The sequence below is a fragment of the Rhincodon typus genome, chromosome 7, assembly GCF_021869965.1.
Source record: "Rhincodon typus isolate 14 chromosome 7, sRhiTyp1.1, whole genome shotgun sequence".
Lineage (NCBI taxonomy): Eukaryota > Metazoa > Chordata > Chondrichthyes > Orectolobiformes > Rhincodontidae > Rhincodon > Rhincodon typus.
In genome coordinates this window covers 41,216,918-41,232,567 of record NC_063338.1, presented here as the reverse complement: position 1 = coordinate 41,232,567, position 15,650 = coordinate 41,216,918, and the positions used below count along the sequence as shown (strand labels likewise).

At 40.0% G+C, this 15,650-nt stretch overlaps 2 protein-coding genes across 3 annotated transcripts in view; both read left to right on the top strand.

Annotated features, from left to right (window-relative positions):
* Positions 1 to 15,185, top strand: part of nfe2l2a (nfe2 like bZIP transcription factor 2a) — a 35,740-nt gene extending 20,555 nt beyond the window's left edge. For both annotated transcript variants that reach the window (XM_048598841.1, XM_020510011.2), the window contains exons 2-5: positions 10,892 to 11,161; positions 11,365 to 11,460; positions 11,894 to 12,070; positions 13,426 to 15,185. In XM_048598841.1, the coding sequence (XP_048454798.1) occupies positions 11,416 to 11,460; positions 11,894 to 12,070; positions 13,426 to 14,679 (1,476 nt within the window). In that variant the 5' untranslated portion in view covers positions 10,892 to 11,161; positions 11,365 to 11,415 and the 3' untranslated portion in view covers positions 14,680 to 15,185. The remainder of the gene's footprint in view (positions 1 to 10,891; positions 11,162 to 11,364; positions 11,461 to 11,893; positions 12,071 to 13,425) is intronic.
* agps (alkylglycerone phosphate synthase) overlaps positions 1 to 15,650 on the top strand; it is a 198,260-nt gene that overhangs the window by 96,188 nt on the left and 86,422 nt on the right. The window lies entirely within an intron of this gene.

Here is a 15,650-nt window from a genome sequence, read left to right as displayed (position 1 = left end):
TCTTCCCGGAGTATTTGGAATAGTGGTTTCTCATTACGCAACCATGTGGTATAGAAGATAGACCACACTGTTAGCTTTGTTCTTGTGTGATGATTTGGTCGTATGTGCCAGATGTCATTGCAGGTCATGCAAAGAATTTGCACCATTTTTATCCTCTGGATGACCTAAAGTGCTTCATGGATGATGAAATATCTTTGAAATGTCATTGGTGTTTACAATGTTTCTTTCTTTCTTTAAAAAAAAAGTAACCAATTTACTCAAAGGAAAATTCCAAAGACAGTAAGATAAATGGCCAACTGAACTATGTTTGCTAGTTTTGGTTGTGATGAACATTACTTGGGACATTGGGAGAACTCCACACCCCACTTTAAATACTGATTCTGCTAAAACAAGATAGTTGAATTCCTACACAACATCGTGTTATAGAAAGTTGTGCTATAGTAATAACTTTCCCCTATGGGGAAGAGTGGGGTTGGGGCAGACCACAAAACAAAATCGCTCAAAAATCATAGAATCCCTGCAGTGTGGAAACAGGCCGTTCGGCCCAACAAGCCTACACTGATCCTGAGAGCATCCCAACCAGACCCACTCCCCTATAACCCACCTAATCTACACCTCTCTGAACACGATGGGCAATTTAGCACAGCCAATCTACGTAGCCTGAACATCTTTGGACTGTGGGAGGAAACTGGAGCACCCGGAGGAAACCCACGCAGACACGGAGAACGTGCACACTGCACACAGTTGCTGGAGGGTGGAATCGAACCAGAGTTCCTGGTGCTGTGAGGCAGCAGTGCTAACCTCTGAGCCATCGTGCCACTCAAAAGCCGAACACACAGGATTGCACAGATTGCATAAGTGTTTAATTCCGATCTAATAATGAAATAAAAGTAAATTTAACACCTTACCTTGAAAAAAATGTCAAGATGACTTGATGGGGGAAGGAGGTTTTGAGGTTGTTCTCTTGTTAATGCACGTGCTCAGGGTTGTCATCAGCATCAGCAGTTGTGGTTGCAGGGTTAGGGCGAAAAGTAGTTAATCCAGAAGTGGATGGCTGTGGTTCACTGTCCTTTGACTGTGTTTCTTTGGGGGTTGGCTTAAAAAAAGACATCCAGTTTTTGCTGCTTTGCCCTTTCCCTTTTTTCATGAAGAAGCTGTTCATAGGGTGCCAAATAAGATCTTATTCCACAAACTGCTACCTTGCTGCATTGTAATCATTGCCCTTTAGGAGCTGCAACTGCTTCTCAACTTCCCTCAGGAAAGAAGACAAAACAGAAGCAGAAAGCTCTCATGGTGCTGCATTCTGGACTTCATCTTCATCTCCTGCTTCCACTTCCCCCTCATTGACAAGTTGTTGTAGATCAGCTGTAGAGCAGTCTTCACAGTGGGACCCAAACAGTTGTTCAACATCCTCACTCACCACTTCTTCAAATCCAACTTGCTTTGCAAGATCAGCACAATGTTATTTGATTCTTGGGAGCTCCTCTGACAGGTCAAAATCTTTCAAATCTTGGAAAAATATTTGGGAGAAGCTTCTGCCAAACTGCATGCAAGCGATCCTTACTAACACCACCCCAGGCCTCCACGATAATGTCGATTGCATTCTTTGATGTTAAAGCTCTTTCAAAATTGATGAACACTGTCCTTATCCCGCTCTGGCTGCAATCAGCCTTTTAAATCATGTTTATAGCCAAGATAAATTTGCATTTTAGAAATAGCGTTCCCTATTCGTCAGTTGCGTTGTTGCTGGAACATGTGTTATAGCAGAACTGACTGTATGGGATGGTATTTTGGCACCACCTGTGCAGAGCCATAGATCCCACCTGAAAGATGGCACTTAGGAACTATAGACTGGTGAGTCTAACATCAGCGGTGGCTAAGTTTTTGGAGGGGATTCTGAGAGAATTCACATGCATATGTAGAGACCTGATCTAATTAGGGATAGTCAGCATAGCTTTGTGCTTGGAAATGGTGTCTCACTAACTTGACTGAGTTTTTTTGCAACCAAAAAGATTCATGGCAGATCAGAAAACATTGTCCACATGGAGTTTGTTTAGTAAAGTCTTTGACAAGGTTCTGTGTGGTAGACTAGATAAGTTGGATCATATGGGATTCAGGGAGAGCTTGTCAATTGGTTTGATGGTAGGAGACAGAGGATGGTGGTGGAGGGTTGTTTTTTGGACTGGAGCCCTGCGACCAGCTGTTTTCGGCAGGGATTGGTGCTGGATCTACTGTTGTTTGTCATTAATATTAACGATTTGGATGAGAATTGGGAAAGTGTGGTTAGTACATTTGAATGACACCAAAATTGATGGTATAGGTAACTGAGAAAAAGGTTTATCTAAGATTACAAAAGGATCTTGATCAATTGGGCCAATGAGCTGAGGAGTGGCAGATGGTATTTAATTTGGATAAATGTGAGGTATTGCATTTTGGTAAAGCGAACAAGGGTAGGATTTATACGATTAATAGTAGGGCCCTGGGTAGTCGTGTTGAACAGAAACCTAGGGGTTTCAGATACATAGTTCTTTGAAAGTTGTGTCACTGGTTAAGCAAGCATTTAGCATGCCTGCCTTTGTTGCTCAGACCATTGAGTATAGAAGTTGGGATGTCATTTTGAGGCTGTACAGGCCTTTGGTGAGGCCACTTTTGGAACACTGTACAGTTCTAGTCACCCTGCTATAGGAAGGATATTATTAAATTGGAGTGGGTTCAGAAATGATTTACTAGGATGTTTCCAGGTCTGGAAGGTTTGAGTTGTTATAAGGAGAGACTAGATAGGCTGGGACTTTTTCATTGGAGCACAGAGGCTTGAGGGGTGACCTTTATAGAGATTTTATAAAATCATGAGGGGCATGAATGGGGTGAATAGTAAAGGTCTTTTCCCGAGCGTACGGGAGTTCAAAACAACGGGTCATATTTTTAAGGTGAGAGGAGAAAGATTTTAAAAGGGACCTGAGGGGGCAACATTTTCTGAAGGTTTTTTATGTGGGATGAACTGCCAGAAGAAGTGATAGATGCAGGTACAGTTACAACACTTAAAAGACATTTGGACATGCACATGAATAGGAAAAGTTTAGAAGGATGTGGGTGAAATGTAGGCACATGGGACTAGTTTGATTTAGGGAAACTTTGTCAGCATGGATGAGTTGGACTAAAGGGTTGTTTCCGTGCTGTGTGACTGACTTTATAACAGCACTTCAGAAATCTCTGGAGTGTCTTGAACCCTTGAACTTCTGGCTTAGACAAGTGAGCTAGCACTAAGCCAAGATAGCTGTAAATATTGTTTGTTCTAATTGTGTGCTGTGTACTGAAACTTGAGTACAATTATTATAGAACAGCATTACAGTTTGACTCTACCTCAATTTAACTCAAATTGAGAACTCCTGCCTCAAAATGGAGAGGTTTGCACGTGTCAGATTGGAGGGCCTATGTTTATTTAAGTTATTGAGATAATCAATTTGAGTGTCAAAATAAACCATGCTGAATAGGAACCCCCAAGCGCTCAAATTGTCACTTTTCAGAGATTTGGGGTGGGGGAAGGCTTTATCCTAAGAGACTGTGCAGTATAATATGTTTCTGCTATTGCTGCTCACCTTCGAGATGTGGTTGGATGTTTTTCTGTTTGCAGAAGTCAGCTGTCAGTTCATTTCTCTCAAAATGAACTGTTGTATCGCTCTCTGGCTGCACTCTGCAGTTGGGGTAGATCCAGCTATGAACAATCTTCTAAATAACTATTTTTGCTATCTCTGACACTGCTTCTGTTTGAAACATGGAACGTTTCTGAGCTGGGATTTAGCCTTCAATAAATATTTTTAAAGTTTTTTTTCTGCATTTGCCATTCAAGGCAATAATTTAATTGCAAAATCATATAAAGCAATCATTAAATCATAAAAAAATGATATGACAAGAGGCCATGTAGTATCAGGATATGCAATTGGATGAAGTCCATAGAATTTATTGTTCAAATTTTGATTATGGAATGTTGTCTAGCTAATATAGTATTCATTAGATATTCCAGGATTTTGGATTTCCTAAGCAATGAAAAATTTAAGACATTGGGGTTGTAATATCATAAGGTTTCCAGGATTATAAATCCCCCTAGCTAAAGTGAAAACTATTACTAGCATTAAGATAACTTAGTATTATAGTTGGATTGTATAAATTGCACTTGGAATACTGCATCTAGTTTTGGTCTCCACACTAATGGATATTGAAGCTCTGGATGCATGCCGAATGCAGTACTAAAGTTTGTTTTATTACTTAAAATAGGGTTTAGTCTTTGGAGAAACCACATGGTAAATCTCATGATTAAAGTTGTGGATATCAATAGTGAGATACAGACATCACTATGAACTATTTAGACAAAATGTCATTAGCAGCAAATGTCTTTTTCAGAGAGTTATCATGTTTGAACAGTCTACTAGTGCGTATAAGTGAACTGTAATCTTTGTTTCGACTAGTTCCTAAAGAACAAGGATGTTCTTGTCACTTGGAGAAGATGTGGGTTAGCTATGCCTATCTGCTCCAACCATTAAGAGGATTCTGAGGCCATAAATAGGTTTAGACACAAAATTAAGAATTTTACATATCTGACCAATGCAAACCAATCAAGACGGGTGTGAAGAGCAAGTGTGAAATTGTGGTTTGGGATGAGAGTAGCAGAGCTTTGGACAAGCTGGAGTTCATGAAGGATGAAGGATTAGAAGACAGTCAGAAAAGCTTTTCAGTACTAGTTCGATAAAACAGCATAAATGTAGGTCTTGATGATGAGTTGAGAAGACGTTTGTTTTGAAGGTGAAAATAGATCTCCACAATAGAAAAGATGTCACAATTACAGAAGTGTTGCAGAGCAGGAGGAGACTATCACACCTACTTGCCTGCACAAGCTGTCCAGATCAGTCAGTTATTTAGTGCCATTTTCCTATCTTTTGCCCCCATGTCCTTGCACATTTGGATGATCATTTGAATAGAAACAATGCCCTCTTGAATGTCTGAATTGAATCAGCTTCCTCCACCTTTTTCGGGCAGTGCAGTCTAGACAGTAAATGCTGATTCTTTTTCTTTTTTTTTTGTTTTTGTTTTTCTCACACCACGTTTGCTACTATTGTAAATCTATCTCCTCTTCCCTTTTATGGGTAGCAGCAGTTTTTCCCTATCTTATCTATCCAAAACCCTTCTAATTTTGTAAACTTCCAACAGATCTCCTCTTGGCTGCCTTCCCGCCAGGGAAACCGTCCCAGCCTCTCCAATCTATCCTCAGTCTTGAAACTATTCTAATAAATTAATAAATCTCTTCTGTACACTCTCTCCAATGTGTTCATATCCTTTCTGGAATGACACGCTCAAGCAGTGATTCCCATAGTTTGGATTAGTGCTGGTCTTGTAAACCAGGACGTGATGCACTACTTTTGAAGCCCAGAATGGTGCATGCTTTATTAATTGCTCTCCTAACTTGCCCTGCTATCCTTAATGACTTGTACCATATAGATACAGGGCTCTACTCATGCACACCCTTTAGAATAGTATTCTTCGGTTTATGCTATCTGTCTATGTTCATTGTGCGTTAGCTCACAATTCTGTGTTGAACTTCCTCTATCACCCATCTGCCAAATCTACCAGCTTGTTTTTGTCCTTTTGGAGTTCAGCACCATTTACCTCACTGCTTAGAATACTCCCAGGTTTTCTACGATCTGTAGACTTTGATCTTGCTGTGTGGGAGACAATTTCAGTGTCACTTGTGTATATCAGGCAAGCCAAGGATTCTATTACTAACCGTTGAGGAATTCCAATACAAATGTTCCTCCAGCCCAAAATGAGGCTTAAACACAGCTTATCAGGACACACCAGTTGAGTAGCCTGGGTTAGCATGAGTGATCAGTAATTCACATGCTCATGAAAAGTGTTTGTGATGAGTGCTGAAGACATTTGGTTTTTGTTTCCCAGTGTTTGGCTAGGAAAGTTCAACAAAAATGTGTTTTTATTTCAAAAATATACTTTATTCATTTTTTAAAAAACTCTACATATACATTGTCACAAATGCAGTTTAGTTCTGTACAGTTGCATATCAAGTAAACAAACAAAACATTTGACTCTATCCAAAAAATGAAGAACTCTTGTAAATATTAATATTGTATGTATATGTATTTGAGACACTGGGAGGTCCAATAACTGAACAGACCCCCATTTACCTTCAGGAAGATCTCAGACAGTGGCTTTTCTCCCCTGTGCCTTGGCGGCAGTCGGCCCAAGCTTTAGTGCATCCTTTAGAGTGTAGTCCTGGATCTTGGAATGTGCCAGTCTGCAGCACTCAGTTGGGATCAACTCCTTGGTACTGAAAGAGCAACTAGTTTCGGGCAGACCAAAGAGCGTCACTCACCAAGTTGGTGGTCCTCCAGGTGCAGCTGATTTGACTCGGTTTGTGTACTGCGGTACAGACCATTGAACACAGCATCACGGAGCTGCTTGGGACAAACCTCTACACAAATCACTGCATCTTTCTCCAGATTCCTTTTGTAAAGGCGCATCCCAGAAGGAGATGCGTGATGGTGTCAACCGCCCCCCCCGCCTTTCCTCGAGGGTAGCGTGCAGTAGCGCAGATTGATCGGGCATACATAACGGATCTCATGGGTAGTTCCCTTCTCACTACCAGCCAAACGATGTCTTGGTGCTTGTTAGAAATTTCTGATGAGACATTCTGCCAAATGACTCCTGACAGTCAGCTCAGGGAACCACATGACAGGATCCACCTTCTACTTTTTCCCTTAGGGTTTCAAGGACCCTAAATGCTGACCACTTCCTGATGGACTGGTGGTCAAAGGTGTTCTTCTTCACAAATTTCTCTACAAAGAACAGGTGATACAGAACAGTCCAACCGCTTGGCCAGTCCCATCCTTAGCAATGCTGAGGACAGGTAGAACCTGTACATAGTTGGTGTTTGTGTACCAAGGGTCCACACCGCTTGATGCAGCTGCTTGCAAAGGTGGTCATCAGGATGAGGGCAATGTTGGGTATATTCATCATCCCCCTTATCCACGTTTTTGTACATGGAGTCCCTGCAGATGTGGTGTATCTTATGCTTCCAGATGAAATGGAAGATGGCTTGGGTGACTGAAACAGTGCAGTTTTGGGGGATGGGCCATACCTGCACCACGTACAACAACAGAGTGCCTCACACCTGATGATGACAAGGTTTTTACCTGCAATGGAGAGGGAGCCGTGCTCCCAAAAGACCAGTTTATGCTTCGTTTTGATGACTTGCGTGCCCCGGCCTCTGAACCATATTCCCAGCACCTTCAGCTGATGGTGAAGGGAGCGAAGGATCGGTTGACCTAGTTCCCAAAGAACGTGCGCTCTCTTTACCTCTGCTCCAGAGGCCAGCTCAAACTGGTCGCAGATGCTCGTGAGTCTGCACATTGACTGCAGATCCAAGCAGAAAATGGCGATGTCATCCATGTACAGGGAGCTTTGAACTGCAGGCGTCTGCCTGGAAAAGTCACCCCTCTCAGGCTCGCATCTTTCCAGATGGATGCAAATGGCTCTATACAATATACAAGGTAGGAGAAAGTGGGCAGCCCTACCTTACTCCAGATCTGATCAGGAAGCTCTGATTCCCAACCATTTATTGAGACTGCACTAGCGATGTTGGTATAGAGCAGTTTGATCTGATTGCACATTCCCTCTCCAAACCCCATTTTGGAGAGCAGCCAGCACCCAAGCCCTGCTGTCCTGCACATAGGCAATCATATTCCTGAGGAGCGTGAGGCTCTCAGATTGTCTTGCCCGGTACAGCACATGTTTGGTTGGGGTGAATCACCAATCCCAGAGCAGACCTGACCCAGTTGACCTTGGACAGGATTTTGCAGTTTGCATTCAGGAATGATGTGGTTGCCAATTTCCAGTTTCCTCCCTTTTTTCCCCCTTCCACTTGTAGATGAGGGTGATGGTACCTTTCCTCATGGATTCGCTCATGGTACTTGCCAGAAGCAGACTGTTGTATGCCTCCAGCAGGTCATTGCCAATCAAGTCCCACAGAGCCAAATAAACTTGGCTGATTCGGACAATGTGTCTGACGGCTCATCTACTGTTGGTGTACTAAGCAAAGTTATGGAGAGATTGGCCTGTCTTCACATATTTAAGTTGCCCCCACCTCCCCTATTCATGGTGTCAAATGATACAAGGCAGCATGCAGATGAGGAAGAGAAGGGGCCAGCGATTGGTCCACCAAGAAAATAGGATAAACTTTACTGAACTTGCAAGCTTTTCCTTGCCTGTGCCAGCCCTGGCTCAGTGGTACTTTCAGTTCCAAGTTTCCTCTGCAGTTTTTGAACACCAAACCCAAGGCAGAAACTGCAATGCAGTACTAGGAAGTGCTGCATTGATCTCTGGTCTCTTTTTTTGGAATGAGACATTAAACCAAGGCCCTTTCTGCTTGCTTAGGTGTAAAAGATCCCATGGCAATGTTTGGGCAATAGGGAAACTATACCTCGTGACCTGGCCAATGTTTATCCTGCAATCAACATCCCAAAAAAATTTAATAAATCTTGTTGTCTCAGCAATGTGTACAGCTGGGATGAACACAGCAGGCCAAGCAGCATCAGAGGAGCGGGAAAGCCGACACTTCGGGTCTGGACCCTTCTTCAGAAACCCATTTCTGAAGAAGGGTCCAGACCCGAAGCGTCGGCTTTCCTGCTCCTCATGCTGCTTGGCGTGCTGTGTTCATCCAGCTCTACACCTTGTTGTCTCAGATTCTCCAGCATCGGCAGTTCCTACTATCTCTAATAAATATTGCTGTTTTGAATTTGCTGTTTGCATGATGACATGTTTTTCCTACATTATAGCACTGGCAATATTTCAAAAGTACTTCATTGGCTGTAAAGCACTTTGAGACATGAAAAGCACTTTTTCAACACAAACATTTTTAAATTCATGTTTGTGTAAATTGAGTAGACTGGATAGAAGCCTTCATTGCTTCTCTTTATATGTTGCTTTGGATCCATTCTTTTTGCAAATTCAGTTCCTTGATTATAAAGATGCCATGAAAAACTTTTTCAAAAGAAATCCTTCATTTCTTAGGTTAATTACCGTTCTGTTAGCATGGGAAATAACATTCAGACAACAAGCTAACAGTGCACTTCAGCCAGAATCTAAAAAGGACAGTACAGGGACCAAATCTGAATTTCTACATTTTCAGCAAGAAAGATATGCCGCATTTCAGGCAATTAGCTTTACAAGTTGGTTGTGAGTATCAGAGATAAATAAATCATTGCCTTTGTTCTTGGAATGTGGATAACATTTGCATGTCACATTTTTGCCTATTACTTTTTGCTTTCTAACCATGGAGCAAAGTCCATGGTGTGGAAGTGGAGCTCGATTTAAGGTAGACAGCATAGGATGGCAGCTACTCTTCCCTTGAACAACATTATTGCAACAACTAGCATTTTATGTTGCAAATTTGTGATCAACTTCCCCAAGGTATTAAGCTAGGTGACCAAAAAAGTTGGTCAAAGAAGTAGGTTTTTGCAAAATATCTGAAGGTGGCGAGGTTTAGGAAAGGAAGTCCAGAATTTAGCAATGAAGGCACCAGTGATGGAGTGAGTACAATTAGGACTCTAATTGGTAGTAAACCAGTTGGAATTGTAAAACCAACCTGAACTTTCATGGTTACCTTCCTTCGGACTAATCCTCAATTTATTAGGTATATTGAATTTAATTTAATCATTCTTGATTGGTTTTGACAATTCCTAGATATTTCCTGCTTTATTTGGGTGACTAGTTGTAATGTGTAATTTCATTGTTTTTAAAAATAATTGGATAACACGGCAGAGTTGCATGGGTTACACGTTTCTGCACACATCCGTACTGTTTCATGGTTCTTTGTCCCACTGGGACAGTGCAAGAGTTCAAGGTCAGTTTGCCTGGGATCTGCTATCTTACACTAGTTTACAGACTGCAATGTTAGAGGCCCTGAAAAAGGTCACCTGACTTCTTAATCAGGAGGGAAGGGCACAACCGGGAATAGCCCAAATCTGATTGCTAACTCAAACTGCAGCGCAATGATGTGCAGAACAGGTATCTGCTTGTTTTTGTCATCTTGTTCCTCCCTCCTGGTCAGTGTGCAAATAAACTCATTCTTGTGGTTACGGGGTTGAGGGGGAATTTCCCAAGTTCACTAAGACCCAGTCAGACCACTGCTTCTCTTCCAGTAAAATGATGCAATACATTGAGCAATCAAGGAAATGAAGATGTTTCTGTTCAAACTTTCATAATACATGAATTGTCTACTGTTTCCTTTTAGCTGTAAATGGCAAAACTTGCATTAGAGTATTACCTTACCTAATGAGGAATGCATGCAGGTGAACTACAACTAGCGTATTTTTCATTGATATGCTTTCTTTTGTTCATGTTAAAATACCAGATTTATATTTAATATACATTTTAACATTTCCAATTTTACGCAACACAGGATGGTCTTCATTTTTTTTGTAAAATTGTAGTGAAGTTAAAACAGGAACCAATTATTGCAGTGCCTACAGGACTGTTTAATAGGAAAAAGATGCAGAAATAACAGACATTCAGGCTTTCTAATTTTGTTCAGCAGCGAATACCTTGCCTTAGTTGAAACAATTGTTAGTAGTGTCATTTTGAACTTAGAGTGGGTGGGTGTGATATGAAATGGTTAATCATTTCCACCTAACCATCAGATTAATATATTCATAACCAACCCCCGGTGTATTTGTGTGTAGTCTTGTATCTTTGACCCTAGTGCATTTGTGTGTTTTCCAGCAACACTTTTTAAGTATAAAGTATTAATAGTAAATTTTAATGTTAATCTTTAGTATTAAATTACTATTACTATTAATTTGGCTTGCGATTTGCGTTTTTTAAACAGAACATTGATTTAATTGACATCCTGTGGAGGCAGGACATAGATCTCGGTGTTGTTCGTGAAGATTTTGATTATAACTACAGACAAAAGGAATATGAGCTAGAGAAGCAGAAGAAACTTGAGAAGGAAAAGCAGGAACAGTTGCAGAAAGAACAAGAGAAGGCTTTACTGGCACACCTGCAGCTAGATGAAGAAACGGGTGAATTTGTTGCCATTCGGCCAGCCAAGCACAGTGAACCTGAAATCTCAGGAGGAATTACAGAGCCTACACAGGTACAAAGACTTTAACAGCTCTGCATGAAGCACAGCTGAATTCTGAGGACCACGTATTGCTGTTTGCTAGATCTTTATGAAAAATAACTCAAATACATCTAATTTTAATCTCCAAATATATGCAAAAACCTCATTAAACTTTACTGTTCTTCTCTCCCCAATGTTATAAAAAATTTTTGGTTGCCAACCAATTTTCAACGTAGACTGTAAAGACGACGGAGAGAGATGATGGAGCTTTGTCATTTGATGAATGTATGCAGCTTCTTGCAGAGTCATTTCCATTTGTAAATGATATAGAGGTAAGCCCTTTTATTGTTTGTCCTACCATCTAACTGAAGATCCTAGAAAGGTGCTGTTTGCTGGGTTAACTATATTTGAAATTTTGAAAATATTGCTCCCTGTGGCTAAGATTTTAGATATCTTGTAAGAACAAACATTCATTTACAATTTGGATCTTGTTAAATTTACTATGTTGGCTGTCTGGTGAATTTTGTAAAACTTGGTTTTAAACAATCAAACTATGGCCAGATTGAAGTGTTATTGTCTATTTTAACTGTTTCAATCATCATGACTGAAAGCAGTGTGGAAGCTTTTATATGGAAATGTAACCATACTGATTCAGGGAACCTAAATTGTTCCTTTTTAAGATTTTTGCAACATAACTCAGGAAATGCGGTAAAGGCCAGACAGCAGAAAAGTGCTCTCTTCAAATTAAAACAAATTTGTTTCTAGTCTCGTCCAGTTGCCCTTGAACCTCCTGTTCCGGCCCGGACCAGTCCACAGCCAATGTCTCCTCATCAGGCACAGCAAGGAACTACTGCAATCCTTCCATCCACAGCACCTGAATCAAACCCTCTGCAGGACTTGGAGCAAACCTGGCAAGAGCTGCTTTCAATCCCAGAACTTCAGGTAAATACAATAGCTGAATTCAGAAGGAGCATGCATGTAACAAACACCCAAAGAATTCAGACCTGTAATACCATTTGTTCACAGAACAAGACAGTCATTGTCTCTTACAATATTAATCTGACATCAAGATCCAGCTCCGTTTACGTTTTTCTTCAAATGCATATTATGTGACCTTAATTTGTGTGTGTGTGTGCGCGCTTAAATGCAGATAAGTAGACATTTTAAACAATAAAAGCTTTCATCCTGCAGAGTGTCTACATTTGATTTGCAGGATTTAATCGTAGCATATACTACTATTTGAGTACAATTATTGCATTTTAGACAATGTTGGGGGCCAAGCTGGGGTGAAATAATTATATATAAATTTTTCTCTAATCTACAGAAGCTACATTTTGTTTTGAAAATTGGGCTGTCATTAACATGTATGGCCTAGTCTCAATGGGTATAATTATTTATAGGGGTAGGAATGTAAGAGAATGAGACTTTTTCAGCTTAATGTTTAGTCTTTCTTAATTATGAATTTTTAGTGTTAGAAGCAGGTCCCTGGGCAATTCTAAAATACTCAAGCAATTTGCCAGCATATCTAATGCACTAAAATAACATTGACCACCAGCTTTCAGAGGCTTTTCTCTTTCTTAATACATTGTCAAAAGATCATGCTGCATAGAAAACTTTTATACTCCTCCTTCATATCAACAATATCAAACACATGTGTCTTAACATTTATTAACTTCCTATCTTTAACTAATAAATGGGACACATTTTGAGAATTGTTTGTTTGTTTATGGCACTGTGCTTTTAATTAGAACGGCTATTTAACTGAAGAGCTAATTAGAGTTTTTCATTTCATTTTGCTTGAGGTAAATGTAGCTGGCTAGGTATTCAACCTCTATCTTCTGCTGACTTTTTGAATAGATCAATCCTGACCTACTTAAAACCATTTTCTGCACGATCTTGCATAGAAATGGCAGCATAGAAACGGCTTATTCAATCCTGTACTAATTTTGATGCTTCATATGAACTACTTCCCACAACTTTTCCTCCAGTCCCATTAGGATGAATATCAAGCCTTTTTCTCCTTCATATTTTTGTGTAATTTACCCTTACTTCATCAATTTACATGTATTACATGAGTTGTGCAATGTAACTACTCTCTTAGTAAAGAAATTTCTCTTTACTTCATTTTTAGCTACTATGTTGTATATGCGGCCACAAGATTTGGTTAAGTGAAATTTCTCCACGTCTGTCTTGTTAAACCCTTTCATAACTCTTACACCCTTCAGTACTTTTTCTTTTAAACTAAGTGATTAAGGTATTTATTTTCTTCATGATGTGTTTGTGCTCTTTCTGAATAGTGTTTGTACATGCAGAATGACGATATTACAAGTATTGGATCCACAGAATATTCTTCCAAAAGTAAATCTTCTGAGATGCAAAATGACAGCTACAGCCTCAGTACAACTCTGTCAGCTGATCATGTGTCAGGCAGCAACACCAGTTTTCTCTCTCTCTTTGATGGTCCATATGAGGAAGTAATGCCATCTGAAAGTCCCACACTTTTTCAGCCTAAAACAAATCTGTCAGATGGCATGAACCTTTCATTCAGCAATAATCATTTCAGTGACCTGCTTTTCTCTACGTCTCTGAATATGCAGAGAAACAGCAACATTTCCCAAAGTAACGATATGAATGACTCACTCACTGGCATTCTAGATGATTCTCTTCTTGAACAAATCAATATCGCTCAGTTGGAGGTGAATAAAGATTTTGATTGTAATCAGCCACAAAATTTGCCTGAGGTTCCGGATTCTGACTCTGGCTTGTCTATGGGCTCAAGCCCTGGTGGATCCTCTCCAGGTAATTCAATGCAGTCATCTGTTTGTGGAGATGCTTCTAATGGTTATAGTGATTCTGACACAGATGACATGGAAAGCTGTTCTAGGAGTGTTCAGCCTGAATTTGGTGAATTGTACCCAGTACAGTTTCAAAGTGACTGTAACTATCAGGCACCCTCTCTTCACAGCCTTACAAAGTCAAATGCTAGACAGAACCTTTACAACAAAGGACCAAAGGATGACCTGCCAGTGAGTCCTGGGCACAATAAAGTCCCATTCACCAAAGATAAGCATTCAAAACGATCGGAAGCTCGACTCTCCAGGGACGAGCAGAGGGCTAAAGCACTGAATGTTCCTTTCTCTGTGAAAAAGATTGTCAACCTTCCTGTTGATGATTTCAATGAAATGGTGTCCAAGTATCAGCTCGGCGAGGCCCAGCTTGCTCTTATCCGTGACATCCGTCGCCGTGGCAAAAACAAGGTGGCTGCCCAGAATTGCCGCAAGCGCAAACTAGAAAATATATTGGGTCTTGAACAAGATCTGGATCTACTTAAAGATGAGAAGGAGGAGCTTCTGCAAGAAAAGGGAGAACATACCAAAAACCTCCTCCAGATCAAGCAACAGTTGAACAATCTATATCATGAGGTCTTTAGTATGCTACGAGATGAAGATGGAAATTCGTATTCTCCCAATGAATACTCATTGCAGCAGACCAGTGATGGCAGTGTATTCCTTGTTCCCAGGAGCAAGAAACTTGAGATAAAAAAAGAATGAAATGTCAAAAGATCTGTTTTGTTGGACTTTTTTTAAAATAATAGAAAACTGAAACTCTTATGAATTGCAAGTTTGAGTTTTCCTTTTTCATGTTATTGAGTCTCCTATGCAAAAGAAAACTAACTGAAGCTATTTTTTAAATTGCTATTAGTGGCTTAGAGATGAAACAATGGCAAAGACTGCGAATTGACTGTAAATTCTCCTACATTTTGCCAGTGCTTTTATTTTGATTATTTCTCTATTGCTTATCACACCTTTTTTCTATTAGTGTGCCTGTATAGATTTGTAAATACTGCACATTTTATTTATATATGCAGATCTCATTTGCTATTAAAATGAAAATATTTCATAGAATTAAAGATTGTATTTTAGTAAGCTATGTCTCTTCTGTTGCAAGTACAGTACTTGTTTTATAACCTTGTTAAAAATGGATAAATGAGAGAATTGAAAATGTATTATGATTTTTCATTTTCTTTGCTTAGAAAAAATAAATAAATGTAACTGTCTTTATGCACTGCAAGTGTTGGTTTGTTATGCAAGTAACTTCAATATTTATACAACTATAATCTAACATAAAAAGGATCTATTTAGTTGATTTTGTTAGCTGATCTCCTGAATACCACTTTATTGTAGATGAATAGTCCATAAGTATTTCCTTGCGTCCTTTCTCTGGTCTGCACCGTTTGCTGTAGTGCTCCAGAGTTGTTTTAAGTTGACTGGACAATCACTGGGAAACAGCCTGTACTTTGTACAAATTATTCAAGAACTGAGAAGAGAGACTTATTGAAAGTTCTGAGTAGGTTATGTTCCCAGTGCTTGTTTGAACTTTGCAGATAATCAGTATCTTGGAAATATTTTTATAAGTCACTTTGCAGACAGGTTTCTGGAAACTAAATAACAACATGGACTACCTCCAAAGGAAGTCCTGTTTAAGATCAAAACTGGCTCCCAAAGGACTGACGGAGAGAGAA